General features: G+C 43.0%; 1 protein-coding gene across 7 annotated transcripts in view; it reads right to left on the reverse strand.

Moving 5' to 3' along the window:
• zdhhc14 (zinc finger DHHC-type palmitoyltransferase 14) overlaps positions 1 to 22,800 on the reverse strand; it is a 146,479-nt gene that overhangs the window by 18,688 nt on the left and 104,991 nt on the right. For all 7 annotated transcript variants that reach the window (XM_062041946.1, XM_062041948.1, XM_062041943.1 and 4 more), the window contains exons 4-7: positions 15,458 to 15,610; positions 11,618 to 11,755; positions 10,539 to 10,587; positions 2,302 to 2,404 (exon numbers count right to left, since the gene is read on the reverse strand). In XM_062041946.1, the coding sequence (XP_061897930.1) occupies positions 2,302 to 2,404; positions 10,539 to 10,587; positions 11,618 to 11,755; positions 15,458 to 15,610 (443 nt within the window). The remainder of the gene's footprint in view (positions 1 to 2,301; positions 2,405 to 10,538; positions 10,588 to 11,617; positions 11,756 to 15,457; positions 15,611 to 22,800) is intronic.

Raw genomic sequence — 22,800 nt, forward strand, 5'->3', positions numbered from 1 at the left:
TAATCGGAACCTTGAATAGGTCAATAATTCATAATAACATTGATTTTGATTCAATATTATGTTTTGAGCAATGACAGTTTGAAAGAAAAAAAAACAGCTTTGCAGCTTTGCTTTTCTAAATTACATTTCCCCTTTAAGCTTTTTTATTTCACTTTTGTTATGTTTTTGTTTATTTTAATAGTATTTTTAGAATGTGCCGTGGGCCTTTAAAACATTAGCTGTGGGCTGCAAAATGGCCTCCAGGGCAAACTTTTGACACCCCTGCTATAGATAATAAAAAATTAAATCTGATAAAACTATCGATAAAACTATGGATAAAAAGCAGAGCCTGGCGACGCACTCGTGTTTATCATAACGCACAGTCACCATCTCTGCTTTAGTAAACAATGACGGTGATGACGTCACTATCAGCGATGCTAACTTTTCAGCCACTTCTCCAAGAGACTCCTTTTGAACATTCCTCGCACATTAACACTTCAAAAGGCAAACAATTGCCCCGTTTTTGGACCTGCAAAGTATGTTTTTGGGGTGGAGGAGTCTGCTCGGGTGCTGGTTAGCTTGAAGCTACCCTACCTCGATCCTCGAACGATATGGATCCAGCGGGAGATTAAAGTGAAGTTTCCATGGACTCAAAAAGACTAAAATAACTCATTTACTGGAGTTAAAAATGTTGACTTTACACTCACCTTAGTGCTTACCATGAAGTCTTTATTTTGACAGCCCCTCGCGGTAAACTTGATCGAGTGCAAACTGAGGCAGTATTTGTCATTGATAAAACTTTTGGCGAATCAAAATAGAAACGCAATAAACGGGGACGGAAATTTGACCCGGCAAATATAAACAAAACAAAACACTGGCGGAAAGCGATAACCGATACAATAAAAAAATACAAGCAAACCGGGTGTCTTGTCTGTCTCTCCATGAATTGATTAACGTGGACCCTGACTTAAACAAGTTGAAAAACTTATTCAGGTGTTACCATTTAGTGGTCAATTGTACGGAATATGTACTGTACTGTGCAATCTACTAATAAAAGTCTCAATCAGTCAATCCACTCCCTCGCTCTCTCGCGCTCTCTATCTCTGCCCCTCCCTCACGAATGCTGCTGCGTGCGCACACCTTCATAATTTGTTATGTTTTTAACCCCTTCTTAACCTTGAATGTACATTGAAAATACATGCAACCCTAACTCAAAATGCCGGACATTTGAGGCATTTAAGAAACTCCGCCTGGACAGCCCCGCAAAAGAGAACATGTCGGGGAAAAGAGGACGCATGGTCAGTCTAGAATTTCTCCATGTTAAGAAACTCGGCTTCAGCTCCACGATGATGTCTTGTTAGTAAACACAGACACGCCCCCCCTCCCTCGCCTCTCCACACCCACACCCAGACACACACACAGCGCTTCTTCTCTTGTCCCTGTTGTGACACAGGAAGAATCAGAAGGACGACACTGCAACTCTCCAATAAAACACACTCAGATCTTCTGTTTCTAGCCGATACTACATAAAAAATTACGTAAAATAACGCAGTAACGCATCATGTAGTAACGGTGACTGAGTTACTGAATATAAAAAAAAAAAAACGCGTTAGACTACTAGTTACCGCCGAAATTAACGGGCGTTACAGTTACAAAGTAACGCGTTAGTCCCAACACTGGTGACGTGACACCTGGTGGTCAAGTGCTAGTGTGTGTGACTGCACACCTGGTGGTCAGAAGTGTTTATTATGTTGTATTATGCCAAGGTAGCCCAGTTAATTGCTTTTTTTATGCTGTTTTGCAAGATTAAATTTCATTATTAAAAATTCAGTTCACAAAATTCAGTGACAAAAAAAAGTTTTTGTATTAAAGACAAAAATAACCTCCATATCTCTTATTTTCATGTTAGCACTCAAGCTATCTAGTGTTAAATTGCTTCTTCAGTAAATGAGCAGTGTCACCAGACCGTGAGTTTATCAGTGTTACCAATCACGGTCTTACAATAATTTTAATTAAAAATGGTAATAGTAACCATGGGAAGTTTTACCGTGGTTTAACATTATAACGTTGACCGTTACATCTCTAATAACAACCTACGGCGCTGTTCGGGTAACCATCCACAGTTAAAATAAAGGACCATGTCCGGTCAAAATAAATTGCACGATTAATCTGTATGTAGACATGACTGAAGCGATAATTTTTTGTGGATTATCACAGTAGTTAACTCGTTATTTTTGACAGACCTAAATCATATACACAATTATACATTTAAATCATGAAAGAATACTTGGCATTATGATGTATATTTATATCAGTACTTACATCTTCGTTGGTGGTCTGGTTGGAGCTGATCAAGTACGTATGGAAGCCTGAAAGACCCACAATAGACCACACAGAGAAGAAACACACCACCACCTCCAACACAGTGGCAGAGTAAAGTCAAGGAAGAACACATGCACACATACGTTTAGCAGCATGTACATAGGCAGGGACCAGTGCTAGCAAGCTAACATAATGCCTAATGTCCTCCTGTCAATCGTTCTTTGTTATCAGTTCACTTGACTGCTCATGTGCTCTGCTCTACATGAAGCGCTGAGATTACAAATAGCCTAAAAACATTCTTGCCTTAACATGACTGGCCTACAATATCAGTAATTGAATCTTAGCATAAGAGTCTTTTGTAATTCCACAGTTGTGAGCAACAAAGAAGGAATATAAAATGAAGCACAGAAATGTACCTGCAGGCGTTTTAAGCATACGCTTATGTAATTTTTTACACGTAATGATACATGGTCAGATCAGTCTGCACACAATGGATAAGTCAAGTAGATATTTTCTTACTCTTCCCTTTTTTAATACAATATGGCCCAGACAGAGTCATTGCCCTCTTCTAACCCAAATAACTAACATCTTTGCCTTTGTGCAAAGATCTGCCATGACAATATTGACTCCGGCACATCTTTATCCAAGTGTTGCTGGACAGACCCTTCTGAGCTCAGCTTGACACACATTTCTCTGCCAGACAAACTGTTGTGGCACTAGGCCATTGAGATGATGGCAGAAAAAGATGGCGCCCTGGGCTCTCCACTAGATTGGATAGTGCTCTGTGTTCTTGGCTTTTTGAGTCAAATTATATACATTTTGCTTAGACCTGCTGATAAAGGCCTGTTTATGAATATAAATACTACCAATTTGAAATTAAAATGTTTGTATTTGAGTTAAATTGCATTTTGTTTGTTAAATAAGCCCAACATCAGTACAGGTGGGTCTTAACATGACTGATGAACTTTCTTAATCTTCACTCCAAAATTAATTCCAAAGCATGGAAATAAAGATACAAAAAGGGGTGGACTGTTGATTGATCATTTAGAACCTCAGTTTATTGTTAGATGTGGAGTTCAGTGATGGCATGCAGGGAATGAACACTGTTTGCTGTGCTTTTACTTACAAAGCACAATATTGTGACTACAGAATTAGGTGTGGCGTAATTACTCACTATATACTGCACACACACATGCCTTAAACATCTATTCTTAATGACACTGGTGGTGGGTGGGGTTGGTTATGTGATGCAAAATTAACATAGAGCTGCTGTTTTGCAAGCTGGGGTTAGGACTAATCAAACAGGAGTAATCAGATGTGCACATCCTATAATGGAGGGGTTGATTTAAAAGGAGATTTCATTCAAATAACCAACAACCAAGTGGCGTGAAAGACAGCAGCTTATAATAAGAAACATTTCGTAATAAATGGCGAGCCTTAAAGGTGCACTGCACTTTTTTGGAATTTTACCTATTGTTTACAATCATTATGAGAGACAAAAAGACAAAAAATGTATAAAAATCATCCCTTTTTATGTGTCTAGCAAAGCAGCTAATGGGAGCAATCAATTCTACCTCTAAATCACTTTAAAAATGCATCAAAAAACTGTCAACAATACTTAATTTATGTTCCGTAACCTGTATAATAACCACGCTGTAGCGGCAGTGTTATTGTAGGAGCAAACACAGAGGAACTCTTTCCATTGCAGTAATACATCGCCATGCTCCGGTATTAGCTGTAAAAGCTAACAACGGCAAGAGATAAGCTAGCTTCTGCAACAGCACAAAACGCGTTTGAGTTTGTAATGCACAACACTGCAATACAACACTGTGGAGGGGGGCATGGCCTGCGGGCCTGCAGCAAAGCAGGGTGTGCCAGGACCGGCCTCGGAATCAGCGACAGGTGCGTGGATGGCCCACCTGGGCCTTGTTATCTAATCACCTGTCGCTCTGTTATAAGCAGCAGCCAGGAGGAGAGACGGAGTGGGAGCTGGCGTGAGAGCGAGAGCGAGACTGAAAGAGACTAAAAGACAATTGCTGAAAAGCAACCTGGGACATTACGTCAAAATAAAACTATATTGTAACCCTGAACTGCGAAGAGGTGGCGACTTGTCCAGGGTGTACCCCGCCTTCCGCCCGAATGCAGCTGAGATAGGCTCCAGCGACCCCCCGCGACCCCAAAAGGGACAAGCAAATGGATGGATGGATGGATGTAACCCTGAAACGGGTTCTCATGTCGGTGCTTGGTGGTCTGAAGAACCCCCTGGAGGGCAACCTCCACAATTTGGCGCCCAACCAAGCCAGACCACCTGAGGCGATGGAAGCCGACCCCCTGACGGCGTTGGCGAGCGTGCTCGCCAGAGTGACAGCGGCCAGCCCCCAGCAGCTGGAGGCGGGCGGTCCGCCAACAAATGGCCCAGCAGGGCCAAAACCTGCAATCACTGGCGGACCGGGTGGGAACGGCACGGCCGACATCAGCGGCCGTCGCCGTGCAGCGCATGGAGGAGGAGGAAGACCCCCATGCCTTCATTGACATTTTTGTGGCCACAGCAGAGGCATGTGCGTGGCCAAGGTAAGAGTGGGGCGTTCGTCTCCTGCCACTGCTGACAGGGGAGACGCAGAGAGCGGCGCTCAGCCTGCCGGCGGTCTCCCCTGTGCACTTCCCGGAACTGAGGAGGGCGGTGCTGGACCGGACCGGTTGCACCACCTAAGACCACCGGCGCTGGTTCCGGGCGCTGCGGCTGGAGGAGGAGGACCGCCCGTTCATGCTGGGTCAGCGACTCCAAGAGGCGGCGACGCGCTGGCTGCAGCCGAGGGAGGGGGACGAGCAGATAATGGAGCAACTACTTGTGGAGCAGTTCCTGAAGGCAATCCCGGCGCGGACGGCAAACAGGGTCCGGTATCACCTGCCCCGGTACCTGGCAGCGGCAGTGACCCTCGCCGAGGACCACCTGGCAGTGCACTACGAGGCGCGACCGGCACCCACACCGCGCGGACCGAGCGCGCAACGGGAGGAGGAGGTATCGCCGGTCCCAAAGCACTACCTATGTGACTCTCCCTCTGCTCTTTCTCCGCAGGTCCCAGCTTCTGCTTATACAACATTTCCCGCGCAGACGGCCCCTCAAACGCGTGGGCAGGCGTGCTGGAGGCGTGGGCGGCCCGGTTACGTGCGTCAGGGACCTCCGCGGGTGGAGGTGAGGCAGGTGATCCGGGTGGCCGGCCCTCCAGTGCCCCCCCCGGCCCGGGTGAGACGTACTGTATACCGGTAAGGTTACAAGGGGGTACATACCGGGCGATGGTGGATTCGGGCTGCGAGCAGTCCATAATCCACCAGAACCTGGTTCGACCTAAGGCTTTGAGGCAGGCAGCACGGGTGAAAATTAGATGTGTTCATGGGGATGTGCTCGAGTACCCAGTGGTGCCAGTGGAAATTTTGTATGATGGGCAAAAGCATAGTGTCAAGGTTGCTGTAAGTGTGCACCTTACGCACCCCGTAATTTTGGGTACAAATTGACCGGGGTTTAACCATTTAGTGACACAATGTGTAGGGGTGCATTCACGGCCTGTAGGAAAGGTTCTCAGTGGCGACGCTGGTTCATCCAACACTGCCGAGGGGGAACTTGCGGGGGCTTCGCGGGAAGCCCCCCCGGATCCCCACTGGCACCCTACGGAGGATTTTCCCCTCTGCGCGCGACCTGGGACCAGGTGGTTTCCATCGATGGTCAGCTGGTGCGCCCGGGAACAGTGCGGGTATTCACTCATTTTGCAATCATTAGGGATAGATTATACCGAGTGAGCCGTGACACTCAGACAGGAGAGAAAATCACCCAGTTGTTGGTGCCGCACGTCAACCCCATGGCTGGCCACATGGGGTATGATAAGACACTCGATCGGGTAATGGTCCGATTCTATTGGCCGGGCATCCGGGCAGACGTGCGCCGCTGGTATGCTGCCTGCCCGGACTGCCAGCTGGTCAATCCAGTGGCCACCTTCAAGGCGCCCTTGCGCCCATTACCACTCATGGAGGTCCCCTTTGAAAGAATTGGTATGGACCTCAATGGACCATTCCACCCGAGCACACAGGGATTTTGTTTTGTGCTTGTCCGGGTGGCTTACGCAACTCGTTATCCCGAAGCCGTGCCGCTGCGCTCCATCTCCACAAAGAGTGTAGCGCATAATTAAAGAAAGCTGGGAGGAGGGTCCAAGACCCAGCAAAAATGAAATTCAATACGCCATGGACCTGCGAGCAAAACTCCACACGGTGGGGCACTTGTCACGCGAGAATTTGCTCCGGGCCCAGGAACGTCAAAAGCGCTTGTATAACAGGGGGACTCAGCTAAGAAAATTTTTACAGGGAGAAAAAGTGCATGTGTTACTTCCAACGTCCAGCTCGAAATTACTCGCCAGGTGGCAAGGACCCTTTGTGGTCACACGGCAAGTGGGTGATGTGGATTATGAGGTCCCACGCTCGGACCGGGGCGGAGACACTCAAATTTACCATCTAAACCTCCTGAAAGCATGGAAGGAGGCGGAGCCGGTTTCCATGGTGATGGTGGTCGAGGAGGAGTTTGTGCCAGAGATCCCGTGCTCTGCCCTGCCCTCCCCCCTCCTCTGTGATAATCAGATCACGTTAGCACAGAAAGCGGATGTTGCCAAGCTGCAGCAGCGCTTTTCTGATGTGTTCTCCACTCGGCCCGGCCGCACAAAACTCATCCAACATCATATTGAGACCAGCCCGGGTGTTACGGTGCGGTCTCGGCCCTACAGGCTCCCCGAACACAAACACTAAGTGGTTCGGGAGGAATTAAAATCCATGCTGGAGTTGGGCGTAATAGAAGAATCCCGTGCAGCCCCATCGTTCTAGTAGGGAAGAAGAATGGGTCTGTGCGGTTCTGTGTGGATTTCCGCAAGGTAAATGAGGTATCACGTTTTGACGCTTACCCAATGCCCCGGGTCGACGAGCTCCTGGATCGGCTGGGCACTGCTCGTTTTTTTACGACACTGGATTTGACCAAAGGCTACTGGCAGATTCCCTTGTCGCCAGAGTCCAAGGAAAAAACGGCCTTTTCCACTCCGGAAGGTTTATACCAATTTGTGACACTTCCGTTTGGCTTGTTCGGTGCGCCCGCCACGTTCCAGCGCCTCATGGACCAGGTGCTGCACCCTCACGCTGCATACGCGGCCGCCTACCTGGATGACATCATCATCTAGAGTAGCGGCTGGGAAGAACACATGCGGCGGGTGGGGGCAGTGCTCGAGTCCCTGAGGCGGCGGGTGGGGGCAGTGCTCGAGTCCCTGAGGCAGGCGGGGCTCACCGCCAACCCGGCGAAGTGTACAGTTGGCCGGAGGGAAGTACAGTATTTGGGGTACCACTTGGGAGGAGGGCAGGTGCGCCCGCAGGTAGACAAAACAGCGGCAATTGCGGCCTGCCCAACCCCCAAGACGAAAAAAGAGGTGAGGCAGTTTTTGGGTCTGGCAGGCTACTACCGGTGGTTTATCCCCCGGTTTGCGGACCTGACCAGCCCACTAACTGACCTCACCCTAAAGGGTGCTCCAGATCTGGTCCAGTGGACGGAGCAGTGCCAGCAGGTGTTTGAGAGGGTTAAAAAGGCCCTCTGCGAGAAGCCGGTCCTGCACATGCCTGATTTTTCTCTCCAGTTTTGTCTGCAGGCTGATGCGTCGGGCAGAGGACTGGGAGATGTTTTGTCCCAGCAGGTAGAGGGCGTCAACCGCCCCATCCTATACATCAGCCGGAAGCTCTCAGACCGGGAGACGAGGTACAGCACTGTGGAGAGGGAGTGCTTCGCCATCCGGTGGGCGGTCGGGGCCCTCCGGTACTACTTTCTGGGGCGCTCATTCAGTCTCTGCTCGGACCACAAACCCCTCCAGTGGCTCCACCGCATGAAAGATGCCAACGCGCGGATCACCCGTTGGTATCTAGCTTTACAACCCTACAATTTTAGGTGATCCACAGACCGGGGGCGCAGATGGCCGTGGCCGACTTCCCCTCCCGCTCCCTCACGGGGGTGGGGGGAGTAGGCGCGGCCGGACGTCTTCCCGGCCTGCGTCTGGCGGTGGAGATATGTGGAGGGGGGCTTGGCCTGCAGGTCTGCAGCGAAGTGGGGTGTGCCAGGACCGGCCTCGAAATCAGTGACAGGTGCGTAGATGGCCCACCTGGGCCTTGTTATCTAATCACCTGTCGCTCTGTTATAAGCAGCAGCCAGGAGGAGAGACGGAGTGGGAGCTGGAGGGGAGCTGGCGTGAGAGCGAGAGGGAGACTGAAAAGAGACTAAAAGACAATTGCTGAAAAGCAACCTGGGACATTACGTCAAAATAAAACAATATTGTAACCCTGAAACGGGCTCTCATCTCTGTGCTTGGTGGTCTGAAGAACCCCCTGGAGGGCAACCTCCACAAACACCAATCTGTACTGACTGAAAAACATGAACAATCATATTACAGTATCGGTAAAGTATTAGCCCAAAATTCATGTTTTACTTGTACACAGCTGAGCTAGACAGCCTATGTACTGTAGTTCTACTACCACGCATGGCGTGCTGCGTGTTTCATGATCAATATTAAAATGACTCACTCAACGGACAGATGTTCGTCTGGTCCAGCTGGCAAGGGACGTTTTCCTTCTGATTTTGGGTAAGCAATTCATTTATGTCGAAATAGCTTGGCTCCAAGTTCCATTTTTATAGCGTTAAAATCGCTTTTATCCCCCTCTCCCGGCTTCCATCTGCTCCAACGTCTCACTCTTTCTTTGTGCTTGCGTCTATAAGCAGCAGTATAATTAGCTTCAAAAGTTTGTAAATCCTCAAATAGTCGTTTCCGTTGTCTGTTACAAAGTCTGCCATGATTAGAACACACTCGTGTTTGATTCCGGAAGTAAGAACACACTTGTTGCCAGAAGTCAGACGTGGGCTGCTATGGAAACAGAAATCAATCCGTGAAAGAAATCAGTCCCGGAAATGATTACAATTATCAAAATACGGTAAATATTGAACATATTACATATAGTTATGAATGTGTCTGTTACTACATTATATATAGACTTTCACTGTGTATATAAAACGTTGAGATCCGTGCAGAGGTGGAAGAAGAACGTTGCAGCAATATGGTCAGCATGTCTAAGCAAGGGGCGTGGACAAGGTGGGAGCATGCAGAACCTCGGAAACTTACCTAGGCAGAGCTCTGGAAAGCTGAAACTGACCACAAAGTTCCTCATTCAATCTGTGTACGATGTTCTCCCAAGCCCGGTCAACCTGCACACCTGGGGCCTAGCAGACACGCTGGAGTGCAATCTGGGCCAGAGGAGGGGCTCCTTGGAGCACATCCTGGGCTGTTGCCCAAAGGCTCTTGCGGAGGGGCGGTATTGCTGGCGACACGACCAAGTCTTAAAATCTTTGGCGGATTCCATCTGCACAGTGATACACAACACCAAGTTCCAGATTGCACCAAAGCAGCCAATTGCAGTCCTCAAAGCAGGGCAGAAGGCAAACCACCAGCCCAACTCATCAGGGGGCTCCTCTCCATCGCTCCTGACTGCCAGCTCCAAGTTGACCTGGGAAGGCAATTCAAGTTCCCGGCCAACATCGCTACCACTTCAATCCACCCAGACATGGTGTTAACATCGGAGTCAACCAAGCAAGTGGTGCTAGTGGAGCTGACTGTTACCTGGGAGGAAGGATTGGGGAAGCCAATGAGCACAGGAGGGCGAAATACCGAAGCAGGGCCGTAGCAGTGGCTGGAAATCCCGCTGCGAACCAATCGAAGTTGATTACAGAGGTTTTGCAGGTCACTCCCCTCAGCGAGTGTTCAAACTCCTTGGCATCAGAGAACTGCAGTCAAGAAAAGCCACTATGAACATCCTCAAGGCCGCAGAGAAGGCCTCCAGGTGGCTGTGGATCCATAGGGTATGATCACCCCCGGCTGGGTCGCCCAGGCGAGGGTGTCTGATGATTAAAGACCTGAAACACCCTATGACCCTGGGTTTATCACTGATGACGTGTCCAAGTATCACCGTAAAGTGTATTTGAGTTCTGAAGTTGTTTTAGAGGGCTTTAAAGGTTACAACGACAACTCCCATTAGCCGCATCTTTCAAACATTTTTTTAAATCATCTTTAAAATTATAAAAAAAGATATGTGTTCTTGCCTCTCATAATGATTGTGAACAATAGGCAAAATTCCGAAAAAACTGCAGTTCCCCTTTAAGTTTGTGATGAAAAGGATATCTGGCTGGACTGTCTTTAAGAGCAGTGAGGAACCCACTTTGATGGGAGCCTGTAGAAACAGAGATGCAAAGAAATAACTTCCATCAGTGTGAAAAGCTCTGAGGGTATCAGATGTTGGGTTATACACGCATTGGAATTATTACCTGCTGCGAATTCAAGGCACAGTGCCCAATTATATTGGCATTTCAATTTAATGTCCATCTGCCCAAGGACAGACCAAAAAAAACAATGTTGGGCAGCTGTGCGGCTGGACCTACATACACCAGAAGTATCAAAGTCGTTTTTTCTTTAAGTAACAGCTCTGCAAAATACATCGGGATCACAGGCTGCAGGTTTTGGTAATGTTAACCAGATACAATGTAAATGTAAAAGGATGAGCTGGTGCTACACCTGAGGACAACAATTACTGTATTTTCCGGACTATAAGGCGCACTTAAAAACCTATTTTCCCTCAAAACTCAACGGTGCGCCTTATAACCCGGTGCGCATAATGTACGGAATAATTCTGGTTTTGCTTACCGACCTCAAAGCTATTTCATTTGGTACATGGTGAAATGATAAGTGTGACCAGTAGATGGCAGTCAAACATAGGAGATACGTGTAGACTGCAATATAATGGCAGTCACACACAAGAGATACGTGTAATCTTCAATTTTACTCAAGTAAACAACACCAACATTTTATATGTTCCATTGAAAATGCAGAACATTACACACAGCGCTCAAAAATGTATCAAAATGTTTTAGTACGACTTTGGTAAGCTATGAAGCCGCACCGCTTGATGGATTGTACTATGCTTTAACGTACGAGTATTATTAAGGTGTGTGAATAAGGTAAGACATATTAATGCGCCCTATAATCCGGTGCACCTCATATATGAAAAAAGATCGAAAATAGACCATTCATCGGCCGTGTGCCTTATACTCCTGTGCGCCCAATGGTCCGGAAAATACGGTAGTTTTTGTCCTGTACATTCAATATCAATGAGAAAATCAACAGTAACTGGTTACTATTACAACATATACAGTACACCTGGAAGCCCCTGGATTAAATCACATTCATAAGTGTGTTTTACTCACGTAAAATTATGTGTGTGATGACAAAGGCGAAGATGAAGATAGTGAGGAAGGACAGCGAAAGGATAAACATGTAGAAGAAACGGTAGTTCCTCTTTCCCACGCAGTTCCCCACCCAGGGACAGTGGTGGTCAAACCGTTCTGCATAGACAGGGGGAGAGTCAAGTCCTTGGGTTATGTTCACTCACACACATGCTTTTGGGGATTTTTCCTTTTTTGGAATTGTCTTTTTGTATAAAACCTCATTATTTACTGTTTGTATTGGTTTTTTTTTACTTATTCATATTTATATTGAAATTCTATATTTATGTTTCATTGTGCTATTGTTACTTTAGCTAGCTAGCTAGCCCATTTGGTCTATTAGCTAACTCGCAGCAAAGTAAGATGCTAAAAACAGGTGGAATTGGGAAGAACATTTTATTTTGTACTGGGCTAATGGGAATTATTTATCTGCGCAAGAAGATGCAACATGTCCTTGATAAATGGCTTTACTCTTAGGACACATTTTTTTTACACACACATATATTGCACAACAAACATACAAAGCAAAGAGTGTTGGTTGGCTATGCAGACAATGACAATAATGATCATATACTGTAACTGTAATAAATGACAGGTTATCATTTATTCTAATCTATAAAATGAGTATTGTGTAATACTGCCAATTTACAACTATAATTTCTTAAATGTTAGTATAGTAATTGGCATGTTTCGTAAGTGCAGCCCAATCAAGCAAATGTTGTACAGAGATGAAGGAATTAATGACAATAGATAGTAGTAAAAAAATTTTTTTTAAATATAGTTTGTGCAGTTATAAAGCAAAAAAGAAAAGAAGGATATTAAAAATAAAGATTCTAAAAATGACAAAATAATTAGGAGTATTTAAGAGTATGAAAGCATGGATAAGAATAGATAGAAAAAAAAAAAATAATAATAATAATAATAAAATAGGAATTTATGAATAAGTACTTCAGTCAAATACGACTGAAATGTTGTATTGTGCATTAATAAATAAAATGCATTGCTTGATATTGTTGGAATAGGCAAATATCATTAAAAAATAAATTAACTGTCCCGATTTACGTTAATATTGTGGTGTTGTCATCCTCAACTGATGAGTAGTGCCTTTCATTTTGTAGTCGAGATGATGCAAACTACAGCATCTGATCAGTTCCTAGATGTATTTGACAACAGGTATTTTAGTATCCTCTGGTTCACTATTTAACTTGACGTAGACTCTGCAACTGGCGTCTCAGGTGCCTTAAATTTTCTCCTGCTTCTTTAGGGGGCATGCTTTCTTGGCAATGTCAGCGTTTTCAGGAGATCATTTATGATCTGGGTAATCACAGTGTCCGTGTGTTCTGCAAATGCTTGAAAACAAAAGTCAAGCAGGATTTAACTATGGTGTTTACATGTGTTTTAAAAAGCTGTTTTCAAATTGAATTAATGCAATACAGTGGTACCTCAGCTTACATGAATTTAAACTTACAAGTATTTTGAAATAGGAACTGTCTATCGACTTTTTATTAGTTTTTAAGTTGCAAGCATCCATTAGAATTATTAGTTGTTAGCTGAGTATGTTGCATGCCCCCGCCATGAAGAAAAAGAGTCATTACAAACCTCCCCACCGTTAGCTGGCAAAGCCAATGCTAAAACAAACCCATTATGAACTGCCCCCAAAACATCTGGTCTTAAAACCGGAAAACACCAAACGACAATTGTCTGAGGAAATGAAGTGAAGTGAATTATATTTATATAGCGCTTTTTCTCTAGTGACTCAAAGCGCTTTTCATAGTGAAACCCAATATCTAAGTTACATTTAAACCAGTGTGGGTGGCACTGGGAGCAGGTGGGTAAAGTGTCTTGCCCAAGGACACAACGGCAGTGACTAGGATGGCAAAAGCGGGGATTGAACCTGCAACCCTCAAGTTGCTGACACGGCCGCTCTACCAACCGAGCTATACCGCCCCGAATGCTGTATATCTGGACCAATTTTAATTTTAGATGAAGACCTCTGGTCTAAAAGTTTGTTTTTCTTTCTAAAAGGCATGTTGGATTTTAGAATTATTATTACACCAATGAAGTTCCTAAATTGAGGTAGCGCTGTAATTAGTTTTTTCAGTGACTGGAGTAGAGTATAAAACCGTTGTTTTTTTAATATCCCTGTACATGAGGACCTTATGTATTGCTTAATGTTGGGACACCAGATGCTTGTTTAAATATAACAACCCAGTTACTTGAGAGCATGTAAACAAACAGCGGGAATCCACATCTGTCCAAAATGTGGGGTAAAGTGAATTGTCCCTCTGCCTTGGCAAAATAGACACCCAATGTGAAAAATAGCTAGTTATGTAAACTAATTCCAAGCAAAAAAAATAGGCCAAAATTACTGGAAAACCAACTGTGACTAAACTATGGCCAATAAATTTGATGTTTTAAAGTCACAAAGTTCATGTTGGTATCCATAGTTACCATTGAAAATGATTGGGAACATTTGCAAACGGAGCAGATCATCTCAGTCTGTGTTAAAATTTGAAAAGGCAATTTAAGGTCTCTTAGGAAGAAAATAATTCAACACATATTTTTGAACACTGGGGAAACAACGTACATTGCAACCGGTCTTGCTGACTAACAGACAGTATCATGTATGCAAATAATAAATACATTACTCAACAATTTATGAAAGGTCAAATTAATGAATGCCAATTTACCGTACTTCAAAGCAGCTAATGTTTCTAAGGACTTTAAAGCGAGTATTTTTTCACACTTCATTTCTAAATGTGGACCTGTAGCTATCCACAGTGGTAGATTTGTAACTTAATATTTAGAGTTGCTGTTGTTGTTTGATGTAAGGAGACCTGCTCTAGCCTTTAGTCATCAATATCTAGTTGAAATGTTTGAAAGCATGAAGGTGAATGATGAATCACACACAACTTTGAATACTACATTTGTCTTATCAATTGGTCATTAATTAATCCAAACTGAGGGGTGGATACAGGTTTAGATAATATGGTTAGTTATACATAAGGCGCCTTTTTCTAATCCCCTGGTGGTTCTTTTAAATACAATATTATTTGTGTTTATTTTATGGCTTTGTTGTGCTATATAAAAACTTAAGCCTTATTTGATGATCTACATCTAAACTGTAATCTTAGTTGGAGATCATCAAACTGTAATCTAGTCATAAGCCATTTAAAAATGTTTAGTAATTAAAAAAATCCCACTGACATCTGGCTAAAAGTGTAAAACATGCACACATGGTCTGGGTCTCCTGTCTCCTGTACAAGCAAAACATATATATTGTGTGCAAAATAAAAATGATAGCTGTCACTTCTCTGTGGATCACCCTCTTTGTCGTTTATATTCAGCAGGGGGCCTGATCCATTGTGACTGCTTACTTATTTAAGAGCTTGTTATCCCACTGACATTTACAGAACGAGGCTGTTGCTGTGATACCTGCAGTGCAGTTCCATAAAAGCTTCATGTAACATTTCAACATTTGATAACCAATAGCCAAATGTGATTTCGGATAGATCTTTGCTCATTTTGGGTTAAATCAATCCTGATTTTAAAAATAAGTCTGTCACAATCAGTCTTACATAACTGAGTAACATCTTGCAGTGCAAAGCATGGGAATGACTATAATCAGATATCCTAACTACGACAGATTTTATTCACCCATTCTCACAAATTATTGTTTTGTGACTGAAGTCAAAATGAAAGCAGAGCCTAAAGGTGCATGTGATTCAAATGTTTTTGTGATTATGGCTTTATGTCAACAGCCTAAATGTTGAAAATGACGAGAATAAAACACATTAAAATGCATAAGTTTGATTAACTCACCCACACAATTGTCACAGAGGCTGCAGTGGGAGGCACGTGGTGGTCTGAAAATTTTGCAAGTGAAGCAGTACTTAAGCTTGACTGTTTGGCCATTGATGACCACCTCCTTGGTCCTAGGTGGCGGCCGGTAGCCCGTACTGCCATTGGCCACATCTTAGAGACAGAGACAAAGAGGAAATATTGTAAGAGAGATACTTTGGCCTGTTTGCAAAAGAAATACACAAGCAAAATTTGATTATTAGTTGGAAATGTTAATATTATCTTAAATACTTCTATACCTGCATAAATTGATTGATTTATTTAAACTTTTATTAGTAGATTGTACAGTACAGAACATATTCCGTACAATTGACCACTAAATGGTAACACCCGAATAAGTTTTTCAACTTGTTTAAGTCGGGGTCCACGTAGATCAATTCATGGTAAACACATGGTCTTTTTTTTTTACCCCAGGGCCAAACTTTTCCACTATCGAGGGGCCTGGGGCCCACACAAATATTACCGGGTAACTGTAATCTTCCTCTTGATTTTAATCGTACTCAATAATTATATCTAACCTACTTACAGTTTACAACCCTGTCAAATAATATGAATCCATGTGTTAATCACAATTATTATTTATTTCACACATAAACCTTCGGCTTAGGTCAGGCTGATAAGAAAATAAGTACTAACCAAATATACGGCATATGAAGGGACTCAAATAACTTACTTTAAAGAATAATTTTTTACACACAATTATGTTGTGCTAAAATAAAGTAAATCAATAAAAAAATATGTTTCTTAACTAAACTATCAATACAATTAAAGTTCAAATGAAAATATAACTTCACCCTTTAGTCATATTTTTGCACTTAATAAACGTCTCTATTAGTTCATCTCTAGACTTCTTCTATTTGTTTGAGATTGTCAATACTACCACAAGTAATGAAGAGTGTATTACAACTGAGTACCGCTTTGGCTCATACAAACCCCAGCTGAGAAACATAACATAATGTATTTTTGGTGGCTCTCTGGGGGGTGCTATGGTTAAGAAACACTAAAATAGATGACATGTATTGGCTTTGATACTAGCACTTGGCTTATAAGATTTTACGCTAGGCCAAATTTGGACAGGCTCTCGATTTTCCTTCCAAACATACCACCAATCATAAAAACAACTTGCTGCTATTATCATGTGTGCTATTCAAGTAAATCGGTGTCATGTAACACTACTTTTAACACTCTTTTAGAGCTAGCATGCCGCAATGGAGAACCAACAAGAACTTTGTCACAATGCAGAAAGACTTCGGCACATGCAACAGCAACAAACGTGGCAGTAGACATCTCAGGGCATTCAATCGAGCGCAACGGAACTGTTTGGTTTGTCATAGTAGATGTTTTGCCTCTCATCCAAGTAGGCTTCATCAGTTCATGCTCATGGACCTAGATTGGTCAGATCTAGTCCAGACTAAAGTCTATGAACACAAACTGATGAAGCCTACTCGGATGAGAGGCGAAAAGTCTTCTAAGACAAACCAAACAGTCCAGTTGCGGTCTATTGAGTGCCCTGAGATGACAATGATCTGGATGAATGAGAACATTCACACACATGGCAGTAGACGCGAAGTTAATCATGAAATGCAACCTTACCCGAGAAAAAACTATGCATATTTATCTGGGAGAGGTTTGATACCAATTTCCTTGACCCAACGATACACAAAGAAATTGTAGACCTCCTTGGTTTTCAAAGTTTCCATCTGTTTTGTCATGTAGAACGATGTCTGGAGCACAACAGTTCGATATGTCTGGGAACGCGAATGACGTATAATCAATGATATCACTCAACAAACCTTTTTTGATTAAGTATAGAGATAGATTCCATTGCATAGTTAGATTTTTTTGCTCGTATCTGCTTTTTGCAGGAAAATTTTAGCCTCTTTTGTACACCACTGGTTTTCACTTTCGGGAAGAAGTCATGTGACGGAATACTAGCAATTTGGTGACAGCGGTGTGTGAAGAATATTGTCATAATTATAATAAAGATACATAGAAGTAAAACATGTAGAAGGTACAATATTTAACTTTCCATACAATACGAACAGTTTTAGTCAAATTGCACAATAATGACGCAGTAACCTTCAGCTTTGGAATGGTTTTAGCAGGGTGAGACAGCAATGATGACAGGCTAAATGGTAAGGATGAGAGTGATAATTATTTTGGAGCCATAAAAAGGTTAAGACAATATGAAATTACTGCTTGCTTTACTTTGAAAACACACACCTGGAAAAGGTGTATGTAGGAAGGACTGTGGGTTGATCATTGTTGCTGGGGTGATGTCTTGGATGCATGAAGTGGGTGTTGGACATTTCCACAGAAGAGCGTTGGGTTTTTTTGACCGAATGGTTACATTGTAAACATCTGTCTCATCCATTCTCCCAACTTTATGTTAAGAGACCCCAGTTCACAGTAAAATGTGTACAAGTATATTTAAAGCACAACTTTAGAGAAAAATGACCAAACGTTTTGAAAAACTAAGTAATTGTAACTGATTTAAGGGAAAACCCTTAAGTCTTTGCTTTATTAAGCATAATGTGTTTATTAAATAGTGCTAAGTTGTAACCCTAGAGATGGGTCCCATTCACACTTGAACAGATAGTGTACCAACGATACCGGTACTCAATGGTACCAATTTTTGTTACTTCTGTGTGTGTTGAATATTAATATTTTGGATAAGAAAATCAAATGTTTTATTGCAACACTTAAAAATGAGTTGATTATGATAACGGTCGTTCAGTTGTTATAGGTGTTTTTATTATGGCATCATTGAGTCTCATTTACAGTTGGAAGTCCAAGTTGTTAGATGGCAATAGTGCATACTTGCCAACCTTGAGACCTCCAAATTCGGGAGATATTTATAGCTAGAATTCACTGAAATTCAAGTATTTCTTATATATACATATATATATATCTATATATATAGATCTATATATATATATCTATATATCTATATCTATATATCTATATCTATATATAGATATAGATATATAGATATATAGATATAGATATATAGATATATATATATACATAATTAAAATAAATTCTTGAAATTCAGTGTTCATTTATTTACATATAAACACACATAACACTCCTTTACTCATTGTTGTATTTGAAAGTGCAATGCTTTGCAGCCAGTAGCACAGCCTTTGAAGGAGCATACGTATGGGCAGTGTAATATTCTGGGTTGGAGTCAATTCTAGGCGAGGTGATGACGTTACGTCTCTTTACTTCATACTTCAGAACCGACTCCCACACTTGCCGTCAGGGTGCGCAATACAACGTAAACCGTTGGCCAACCAAAAAGTAACAACAGAACACTATACACAACATTCACCAGGAGATGGCAACAAACAACTTAGATCACTCTATTACAGGCAGCATCAGTGAAATTTAATTTGCAGGAAAGGAGTGAGTTCAGGGTTGAATTGTCCATCCTCGTTCTATTCTCTGTCACTCGTCGTAGCCATGACTGTGTCTTCTTCGTCTTCTTCTTGTTGTGTGTGCAGTTGTGCACTCGCCAAAAGACGTAGATGTTATAACGTGACTGGGCTGGCACGTTGTTTATATGAAGGAAAAGCGGACGTGACGATAGGCTGTCCTCATTCAGGTCCGCACGGACCTGGAGGGCGCGTGCCTTAAGTCCGGCTGGAAATCAAGAGAAATTCGGGAGAATGGTTGTCCCGGGAGATTTTCGGGAGAGGCACTGAAATTCGGGAGTCTCCCGGAAAATTCGGGAGGGTTGGCAAGTATGCAATAGTGTATAGTTTATAGTGTGTTGGCGACTCAGTCCTTTGCTTTCTAGTCTTTTGTTGCGCCATCAAAAGTATTATTACTGTAAGGATGTATTTATTACGCACACGCTGTTTGTTTGTAACGTGCATCTTAGTTTTAACTTTCATTAACAAATTTGGAGGTGTTTAAATCGCAATGTAAAATTGCTATTGCTAATTAGTAGCATTTCAATTTCAAAGTCAATGTACAGTATATTAGCATCAAGCTAGCACATTTTTGGAAAAGTTAAGTCTTACTTGACATTTCTTTGAGTGTCAATTGCTTAGTTGGCATTGAAAAATGCAACATTACCTAGAGGTAATTTGGCTGAGTCCGCTCTCAGTGATGCTGGAGTGATCGGCAAGTGCCTAAGAGCGAAAGGCCGGCCAACTAGGCGTGACGTCATACTGTACGATGGCAATGTTAGATTTACGTGAATCGGTGCCAGCGGAATTTGGTTAGTGCCAAAAAAGTACCGCAATCGGTACCCATCTCTAGCAGTAACATAATTATCTTAACCATATTATTTTCTGTATGCATTTAATGTAGCGCAGTCACCTGACACAGAAAGATAGCTTTTCCATTTCTTCCCTATTTACAGATATGAACACTGGGAATTATCGCATGAGCGAGCATTGATTACATGCATGCTGGATAGATTAAACTTCAAAGAATCTCAACAAAATACCCATCCATTCACTTTCTATATTGCTTATCCTGTTCAAGGTTGCAGGAAGCTGTAGCTCATCCCGACTGACATCACACAAAAGACGGACTACAGTCTGGTCTGGATGCCAGGGAATCACAGGGCAAATAAAGAGAGGCAACCAGACAACAATTTACGCGTACATTTACACAGTCAATAGGTTGCATGTTTTTGTCGTGCTAGCAAAAAATAAATGTTTTACTACATTGACACACAGGAAACATTATAGTGTTTAAAATGGTTTATTGTACCTTTTTTTATTAAAAGAAAATCAACAGTACAAACGTTTGACTTAAGAAATAATTCTCAGTCAGACTTGGGAATTCCCTGACTGTAAACACTTGTGTTTGAATGCGGTGGTTGTAGCTTCAGTTCACCTCAACCTGGCACTTAACATTCACAACAATTGCTTACAGAGGCATGCAGTACAATTAACAGTCAACATTAAACTGCTGGAACCCAAAGGAACTCCTAAATTACCAGTAAGTGGCCCAAACCCCGGTAAAATAGAAGGCCAAGTAGACAGACTGGGGAGTGATGACATGAAACACAACTGAAATGAGGGCTCAATGTCAGCCAAACTATACTTGGTGTTGCCTGCTGGTGTACAGAGGAAAAGGGATTGTTATCCTGCTGGGCATGTAAAGGTGAGAAACCTAGAGTTTACCTTCTGAGATGAAAAGATGCACTAGATTAGAAAGATGATACAATAATAGCACAACATTCAACCTTCAGACGCAGGACTAGATGAACCCCCTCAGGCTATGTCCACACGAATACGCATATTTTTAAATTGCATATTTGTTGATGTGTTTTGGCCTCTCGTCCACACAAGGTTTTTGCCTTTAACAATGGATCTCTGGCGAGAGTGGGGATTTTCTTAAATGTGGATGGGTAAAACTGAGCTTTTAGGCTTGTGTCATAAGAAATGTGCGACATTAACTCGTTTTTAAACCTTATCCAACGACAAAACATTAAATTGACTCCCAGCTGTTGCTTTTATTTTAAGCAGCACACACACATCTGTTTCAAAAACATGTAAGTGTGTGCCAATTTTAAAGTACTACCGACCACGCAGTCTGATAGTTTATATATTAATGATGAAATCTTAACATTGCAACACATGCCAATACGGCCGGGTTAACTTATAAAGTGCAATTTTAAATTTCCCGGGAAATATTTGCTGAAAACGTCTCGGTATGATGACGTTTGCGCGTGACGTCACTGGTTGAAGCAGACATTTTGGAATAGCACGGCAGCCAGCTTAAGTCGTCTGTTTTCATCACTAAATTCCACACTATTCTGGACATCTGTGTTGGTGAATCTTTTGCAATTTGTTCAATTAACAATGGAGACTGCAAAGAAGAAAGCTGTAGGTGGGATCGGTGTATTAGCGGCTGGCTACAGCAACACAACCAGGAGGACTTTGAGTTGGATAGCAGACGCGCTACCGTGAGTACAGCTTTGGCTTCCAAACATTTGATCGCTTGCCCGTCCGTGCGTGCCGCTTTATGCATGTCACGTACGTAACTTTGGGGAAATATATTTTTCTTGCCGACTCTGATGGCGGCCGGGGTGTCGTCGAAAGCTACAACACCGTCCGCCGCCGCGCCGCTGTCCTCACCTGTCTGGGTTGACTTCCTCCGTCTCCGGGCCGCCAACCGCACCGATCATCGTGGTGAAGTCCTGCGTCGCGCCGTTGATCGCTGGAACGCAGGTGAGCACGGGTGTTGATGAGCAGATGAGGGCTGGCGTAGGTGGAGAGCTAATGTTTTTAGCATAGCTCTGTCGAGGTCCCGTAGCTAAGTTAGCTTCAATGGCGTCGTTAGCAACAGCATTGCTAGGCTTCGCCACGCTGTATTGTCGTGGAGATAAAAGTCACTGTGAATGTCCATTTTGCGTTCTCGACTCTCATTTTCAACAGGATATAGTATCCGAGGTGGTTCAAAATACAAATCCGTGATCCACAATAGAAAAAGGAGAGAGTGTGGAATCCAATGAGCCTTTGTACCTAAGTTACGGTCAGAGCGAAAAAAGATACGTCCTGCACTGCACTCTAATCCTTCACTCTCACTTTCCTCATCCACGAATCTTTCATCCTGGCTCAAATTAATGGGGTAATCGTCGCTTTCTCGGTCCAAATCGCTCTCGCTGCTGGTGTAAACAATGTGCAAATGTGAGGAGCCCTTCAACCTGTGACGTCACGCTACTTCCGGTACAGGCAAGGCTTTTTTATCAGCGACCAAAAGTTGCGAACTTTATCGTCGATGTTCTCTACTATATCCTTTCAGCAAAAATATGGCAATATCGCGAAATGATCAAGCATGACACATAGAATGGATCTGCTATCCCCGTTTAAATAAGAACATTTCATTTCAGTAGGCCTTTAACACCTGACTATATTCATAGAGAGGCCTTATTATAATGTGCGACAAAGTCAGCTCTGGCTACTTTTTCAGGTTGCTGATTGGTCAAAATGCACATGACTGCTTATAAATGTGCTTTATGTGGACAGGCATGTTCAAACTACACTCTTTTACATATAGATTTTTTTTAAATTGGAGTGAGGGAAACAGTGAAAAAAAGTCCTGAATCAAGAAAGTTATCCAGATGCTTATTCCATTTCTGACAGATCCTGAAAGTTTAATCGAGGATTTTGAGCTATTTATAGCAGAATTAAATAATCAAGAGGAAAGCCTTTTTTTCTGTCTTTTGTCTGTGTGAGTGGAGGCATGGCCACAATAATACACACACAAAAGATTGAAGCTTGTAACAAACGTAAGGTAACAAAGTAGAAAAGATCCGGATCAGCCCCAATACGTAACGA

Source organism: Entelurus aequoreus, linkage group LG03 (assembly GCF_033978785.1).
Source record: "Entelurus aequoreus isolate RoL-2023_Sb linkage group LG03, RoL_Eaeq_v1.1, whole genome shotgun sequence".
Lineage (NCBI taxonomy): Eukaryota > Metazoa > Chordata > Actinopteri > Syngnathiformes > Syngnathidae > Entelurus > Entelurus aequoreus.